General features: G+C 37.1%; 1 protein-coding gene across 7 annotated transcripts in view; it reads left to right on the top strand.

Moving 5' to 3' along the window:
* The window catches only part of EBF3 (EBF transcription factor 3), a 133,762-nt gene that overhangs the window by 83,435 nt on the left and 42,827 nt on the right, over positions 1–7,500 (top strand). For 4 of the 7 annotated variants that reach the window (XM_030570746.1, XM_030570743.1, XM_030570745.1 and 1 more), the window contains exons 7-8: positions 3,041–3,122; positions 6,112–6,229. In XM_030570746.1, coding sequence (XP_030426606.1) covers positions 3,041–3,122; positions 6,112–6,229 — 200 coding nt within the window. Of the gene's footprint in view, positions 1–3,040; positions 3,123–6,111; positions 6,257–7,500 lie in introns of all 7 variants that reach the window. The other 3 variants (XM_030570747.1, XM_030570744.1, XM_030570740.1) reach the window with 1 other exon arrangement.

The raw sequence follows: 7,500 nt of genomic DNA, 5'->3' as shown, positions 1-7,500 counted from the left end.
GTTTATGGTTCAGACAAGCTTGGCTTTCTACCCAAACTACTGAGTAAATGTCCAATTCATTTGTTCAGTAAAAGATTGCTTAATATACTTTTGTAGATGAACATGAGTTCCCCATAGAAACAGTTCTTCAGTGTCAAAAAATTCATGTGTAATTAATAAATAATAACAATACTTTGCACTTCTGGAGCATCTTTCAACTGAGGATTTCAAAGTAATTTACAAATTTTAATTCAGTAAGCCTCACAACACCCATTTGACATTGGAAAACAGGATCAGATTATCCTTTTCAGTCTGACTCCTTTGTGGCACTAAGAAGCTGTGAAGCTGACATCTCCCTAGACTAGTGATTTTTAAACCTTTTTTTCATTTGTGGGCATCCAAGAAATTTCAAATAGAGGTGCGGAACACTTTGGAAATTCAACCTGTGGTCCGCGGAACACTACCATAGAAGTCTTAGTCTGAAAACTGACTGCACAGAATTCAACTATAAATGTTGCACATGCTCAGCACAGCATTTGGTGCAGTATGAGAAAGGCGCTAAACTGTGGGCTTCTATGGTAGTGACAACACTTCTGGGTTTTGACTTGTAGGTGGGGGTATTCACATATTTTTGATTGATCAGAAAAACAGAATGCCTTTTCTGGGATCTGAAACTTTATTTTCATAGTCACCTTTCACAGACTCCTTAGACATAGTTTACAGACCTCCAGGGGTCCACAGACTGAAAACCACTGCTGTAGACAGCAATTTTCCCAATGTGGGGTGTGCCCAGCTGAGGTAGAGCCAGTTTTACTGGATCCTAAGCCACTCCACACAGCTGCCCATATAGTAGGGAACATGAGAGGGGGGATAGGGATGTGACCAGACCACTATTATGCTCTGTCTGTTCTCTAGCCCCTGGGTACCATAGCCAGATAGAGCAGCCCTGCATGCAGCCAGCTTCAGGCTCAGGGAAATGCAGCCATTCATTATAGCTTCCCCCACCACCATCACCACATCTATGTCCAGCAAATTCAGCTGAGAAGCTAAACCATAGAGATCATATCAACCACCATTGAAATGTAGCCACCTCTGGGGTGAAAGCCAGCAGTCGATCACAACAACACTGCGCAAGAATTCAAGAGGGGAAGTGAAGAATACCATATCCAATTGAAATTGCAGCAGGGATTGATTTAGGCACAGTGTAATTACATGTGCTGAAATTTGGCTGGGAAAACAGGTTTAACATTCCTTCAGTAACACAAAACCTTTAGTGAGTACAAGGAATCAGTGCTAGAGCAGACTAGAAAATGGAGGTAAGGGGGGACTTAGCAAAATTTCTCTTCCATTTAATATCAAAATTCCCATTACTGTTGAAAATTTGCTAAACGGCTCTAGTGATTATCCCATTTATATGTCTCATTGGAGAGAGGGCTTCTTCAGCAATACAGTGCCCGCTAACAACACACTGGGGCTTTTGTTCAGGATTAACTCAGAGGCAACTGGCAAGAGTTCTAACTACTGAATTACCAACACCCTTTCTAATACGTGAGTATTCCTTAGAGTTCTCCCATCCAGATATTGCCACAGCCCAGGAGTTCACAGAGGACGTGACAACGGTACAGCTTCAGGCACATGTTTGATCAATTGGAGTCTGACCCTTCAGGTTTGAAGTTCTAAAGGAGGAAAGAGTGGAGAGCTAAGCTCTTATCAGGGATATTATTTGCACATGAACATTTATCTAAAGAGTATCCAGGTACCATGGTGACAGATACTTTATAATTAAGAGTAACATTAATAAATAATAATTTTTTGTATTCTGAATAAAATTCCTAAAGATCCTGTTAAGCTCAGTATTAAAAATGTGTTTACTTGACTACCAGAGAAAATGTTTTGCTGTTATAAACTATGAAAATATCACAATGTTAAGAAAATAATAAGGGCTAGGTTGTGATCAGCCTTTAAACCTCTATACTAGGGAGGGGCTTTTCCCTCACCTTGCACAGCCTGTGTGAAGTCTGTGCAGGAGCTGCTCCAAAGCAGCTACCTGCTTCCCAGAGCAACTTGCTGAAAACAAGGAACGAAGGGAAGTAGGTGGAACCATAACTTTGCTGCCCTAAAAACTACATGGAGGTGGAATGAGGGTATATGTTTGATTCATTATAAGGGTGTCACAAATTGTTTCTTTCTTCTTTTCCCACCTTTCCATACAGTTGTTTTCCCTAGGAAACATTTTACCTCTCAGAGTTCCGCCTGAGCGTTGCTGCTCTACACAGCCCTCAGTGCAGGAAGGTGACTAAATGGCACAATTTAACCCAATATAATTGTCTTTTAATATGCTGAATAGTTTAGAAGCTGGACTACATATTGCCCTCGGCATGGTCATTCTTTTTTTTTTTTCTTTTTTTTTTCTTTTTTACATTTTAAGGTCATTATAGTGACCAGTCAGAGTGCGGGACTTAATACTCAGTGTTCCATTATACTTTAACAATAATGACCAATGGGAGTGACTTTTCCTGACATTTAAGCCCAATGCAAATCCCACTGAAGTCAATGGGAGCTGGATCATACCTCTTTTGAGCAGCCAGAGGAGTCTTCAACCAGAGGCAAAGCCAAGAGTCCTTAACAAAACTGATCATTAATTGACAGGAAATTTCCAAATCAGAGGTCATTAGTGCTAATATAAGCTGTGAAAACATAAAACATGTTAAGAAAAAAAAAGTGGGGGGGGGCAGATCCTCAGCTAGTATAAATCACCATCATTGATGTGATTGAATCACCGAAGTCAATTGTGCAACACCGATTTATAAGTCCTGAGGATCTGGCCCAAAGTAATTACATTTTCAAGTGTTGAAGATGTAAAAATTGAAGCGCATGTTGCCATGGATATGGTTTTCTGATTACAGCAGTGAACTTTTCTAGTTCTTAAAGACCAGTACAGTAACCTATAAGAAAGTAAGATGTCATTCCCAATATTCTGTAAGGTTTACCTATTTAAGAATTTATTACATATTTTTCTCTTTTGATATCCCTAACAAACTTCAATTTTGTATTTTTATAGATTCTTTCTAAAGTTTTTCCTCAAGTGCAATCAGAACTGTTTGAAGAATGCAGGCAACCCACGAGATATGCGAAGATTCCAGGTACAGAGTTTTTTAAAAGAAATAAGGATATATTCAGGATTCATTCATAAATTCCAAATAACTTACCATTATATTTTTTTCTGAAAGAGTATCTTTTTTATTTAATACAGTTAGCTTCAGAACTGTATACCTTTTAAAAATGATATATAGAACTTTTACAAATATTTGCCTTCTTTAAATGCATGTTCTTAGGAGTTGTCAAGTTCACGAGCAGACCATGATGGATTGTTCTGAAGCAAGTGGGAATCACCAGTGAAAATATTGCTGTAGTTTTTTCTCATATTAAAATCTTTACTGTGTTATTGGGTTGCTAAGAGCAGTAGAGAAGTTTTTACACATATATGATGAGTAGCACCAACTAAGTATTAGATATTAGAAAAGCAGCCATAGAGTTCAATGAATTTTGGATCACCGTTCTAGTTTTCACATTCAGATACAAGTCTGATAGTTGTGGTATAACCCACATATTTTTATTCCAACTGTTTTAGAATCAAATTATTTTAATTCTTGAATTTCTCCCTACAGCTATTGAAATATCCTGTGGTGAATCATAACCACTACAGAAGGGTATCTGACTGGACAGTTGCTGAAAATAATTTTCCCCAAATTTTGACTGATTGGAAATGGTTATTAAGAAATACATGATTTTTACTTCAAATTACTTTCAACATGATTCATACTTGGAATTAATAACCTAGGCATTGAGATGTTCAGAACTTTTTCTGAGAAGCACAACTTGTGGTTAAAGCTTATGTGACATCTGTTTTCACACACAGCCAACCTACTGGTGAAGCCAGAATGCTTGAGCCAGTCAACAGTACAGATCTGTAGCTGGAAAAGAATATTTCTTCAAAACAATCCAGCCAAACTTCCATTTTTCATGAATCTCAGCTTCACAGAGCATTGGTGATATTGATCCATCTGAACAGAGCAGAAGGTCAAACCTGGAACGAGTGGAAATGTCCTCTTTGTCTCACCAATGACTAAATGAAGCATCAGTCATGAATGATCTTGTGGTTGACAAAGGAGCCAGTAGTCACTAGAAAGACTTCCCCGGGTCTCTTTAGTTAATCTCCCTGCCTCTCAGAAGGTTTAACTGGACTTAACAGAATGTCAGGTCTTGAACAATATTTCCAACTGGTTTCACTATCTCAGCACCTTTCTTTAGGTGCACTGCAGGAATGAGCCAATAAAACAACACAGTATGTCTACTTTCTTTTGCTGAACTACACTATTTTCCCTTGGTAACTGACCTATATATAGATGACAAAGCAAAGATAGTTGTCTTTTTTTTTTATACACCTCCCCCTGTCTTTCAATATATCATGGCCTGGGAATCTGCAAAAAATAAATAAAAATTATTCTTTGCTGAGAATCACATTTTATCTGCTTTGCATAGTCTGCAGGTTATTTATTTAAGTCGCACTTAGCTTATTAAAAGTGAAAAGCAGACAGCCCAGTGACATGGCAATAGGACTGCAACATAGGATACCTGTGTTAAGGTGCAGCTTCTGGACTCCCCACAATGGATGTTGAGGAGCTGTGATACAGTCTGTCTCTGTGGAGGAGAGTGCATGCAGAAGCACAGCATACTTCTATAGAATTACCCGTAGGCTGGTCCAATGGGTGATACAAATGGCTGCCTCCAAAACACAAAAGTAGGAAAGAATTTACATCAGATGCCTTGCACCCACCATGTGCAAAAGGGGAAGGAGTTACAGTGTAGTTCTTACTCTCCTGTTTTCTCATTCATTATATATCTGTATATATGGACTGTTAAGTATTCTGAATGTCATTTTTCACTGAGATTTTACATCCAAAGCAAACCAAACAAAAAGTAAAAGTCTGGCAAGCTTGTGTACTAGTTTTTACCATCATCACTAGTATGGTTGGATGAGGCATGGCTAATACTGACCTAACTCTGCCATTGTTTCAGATAACTTTTCTAATCCTAACTATACTGAAAATACTACAGTGATTCCTTCAGTCAGAAAATCTGGACCCCAACCCACAATGACCATGGGGGAGTACTGAAATTAAACTTAAACTTATATCTGAGGTATTCAAAGTATTTTGGAAAGAAAATCAACCTGTGGAGCCATATCACAAACACACACACACAAACTTTCAAACAAAACACTTCTATTTCCTCTTTCACTTGTGTATTATGGAGTATCATTTCGGGATGAATTTCACAAATCGATTGTGTAGGTGTTTTTGTCAGCAAGGTTGTGCATTTTGCTTATGTTCCTTTTCCAATTTCTACTAAGAAGCAGCTGGAAGCCAAAGAAGGCCCTATCCATCATCTCTTCTATGGCCGGACTCTGAACCTGGACACAAGAATAGGAGCCTTTCACTCAAAAATAAAGGAGGAAATTCCATTGACATACCAGGGTCAATCACCATCCAAATGAACTTGAGAAGGGATACTTTTCATGGATTGAAAACACTTTCACTATTCATATTCAACTCAGTCTCTTCAGATGCAAAAAAGTTCATTATCAGACATTAAATGTAATTGTAAAACTGACCTAGAGATCATTTACTGAAGAGAAATGGGGAGTTACAAGGGTTTCTGATTTATTAAGCTTTTTTTTTTCTGATTTGGAATCCTCTTCATTTGGAAACAGTCTCAAGTGAACAATTTTTAATTAGATAAACTATCTAATCAATATATCAACAGATCAATCAAAACAGCAGCTTTTAAAATGAGTGGCTAGAGGGGTGATTCTGAAACTAATGGCCAGAAGAATATTTCCCTGAATTGAATTCATTTGTTAGGATAATAGGAGATTAAACTCTAATTAGTGTAGCTGGTTTTGAAGAGAAACAATTGAGATTTAAAAATTCACCAGTGGTAACTATTTGGAGGGGGAGGGGGACTAACTATGATTATATCTATTTAAAGCAGAAAGTAATGGACTTGTCTACAACATATGAATTTCTAAAAATCTGAAGTTTTTTAAAATGTATTTGTTTTCTTTTTCAGGTTGTTGTATCAACAACAGTCAATGTGGATGGCCACGTTCTGGCTGTCTCAGACAACATGTTTGTACACAACAATTCCAAACATGGAAGGCGGGCTCGCCGCCTTGACCCCTCAGAAGGTACGGCCCCTTCTTATCTGGAAAATGGTAGGCACACATTTACATGTCTTTTTTTATTTGCAATGCTTTTTTCCCCCCATATTTTATGTTGATACACTACTACATTTACTTTTACATGATTTCTTCTCTCTTCATATTGATCAAACAGCCCATTAGTATTTCTGACTCCATGTTAAACAAAATACAGGCCTCCTGTTTTGCTTTTGACTTCCTTTCCTTTATTTAGTCCATAAAGTTCTGCAGTTACAACCAATTTTTCATCCCTTTTTAATCTTTTTTGTTTGCTTGTTTGTTTGTTTAAAAGCCTTGTTTTGTTTGCAGCTTTTTCTTGCTGTTTAATTTTATTTGATTTTATTTTGGCTTGTCATAATCCTCGATCCAGAGGTACAGTCTCAGGTTATGTATGCAAGTTTAAATGGATGGTAAAAACATGACCAAATCTGTAAGGAATTTACTGTGAGGTCAATTTCCTGTTGCTGGGCCCTACTGCTACAGATTAAAGCAGTAGAATTTTTGTATGAGAAAAACAGTATAAAATGTTTTTCTTCAACTTGATTAACTTCCTGCCTGATCTGCTAAAAGCAGGTAATTTGTGGGGAAAAGAACAGTGGAAAATGACCCCAACAATCCCTAAAATCTGAAATACTTTATTTTTGCGGCCCATCAACCTTTGAATCTTGCACATCCATACATATACATACACTCTCACATAGAGTAACTGACCAAAAGACATATCTATATGCAAATGTCACTTCTTACACACCGTAACATCCCCTCACAAAAACCTGGATAATTACTATTAAGTAATGCACTTTCTTATACAATAAAATGGTTAATTATCAAATATATTTTGAATTGCTTGAGATTAAAACTTTCCAAAAACATGCTTTTTTTTACACTGCAGTACAAACTGAGGGGCTGATCCTGCAAACACATTGACTTCAATGGGACTACTCAGGTGAACAGTTACAAATATGCAGAAGTGTCGGCAGGATCATACCCTTTACAACTGTACAGTTAAATCATGTAAAGTAACAACTAGCAATGCTAAGCTGCTGTTATAACAGTTCTCATATATTAAGGTTATGTGTTTATGTTCCACATAATACATACAGATGCACACACAGAAAAATGAATGAAACAAGCAATGATTATCGGAATGAAATATGATTTAGACATCAAAAAATGAATCTGCTGTGGTCCACAAAAAACCTAATTTGTTTTTCTGCATTAATAACTAAGGTATAAGAGAACAAAATATAATAATTAAA

The sequence above is a fragment of the Gopherus evgoodei genome, chromosome 7 (assembly GCF_007399415.2).
Source record: "Gopherus evgoodei ecotype Sinaloan lineage chromosome 7, rGopEvg1_v1.p, whole genome shotgun sequence".
NCBI classification, from domain to species: domain Eukaryota; kingdom Metazoa; phylum Chordata; order Testudines; family Testudinidae; genus Gopherus; species Gopherus evgoodei.
Note: the sequence above shows the minus strand (reverse complement) of the source record. Positions and strands in the feature narration are given on the sequence as shown.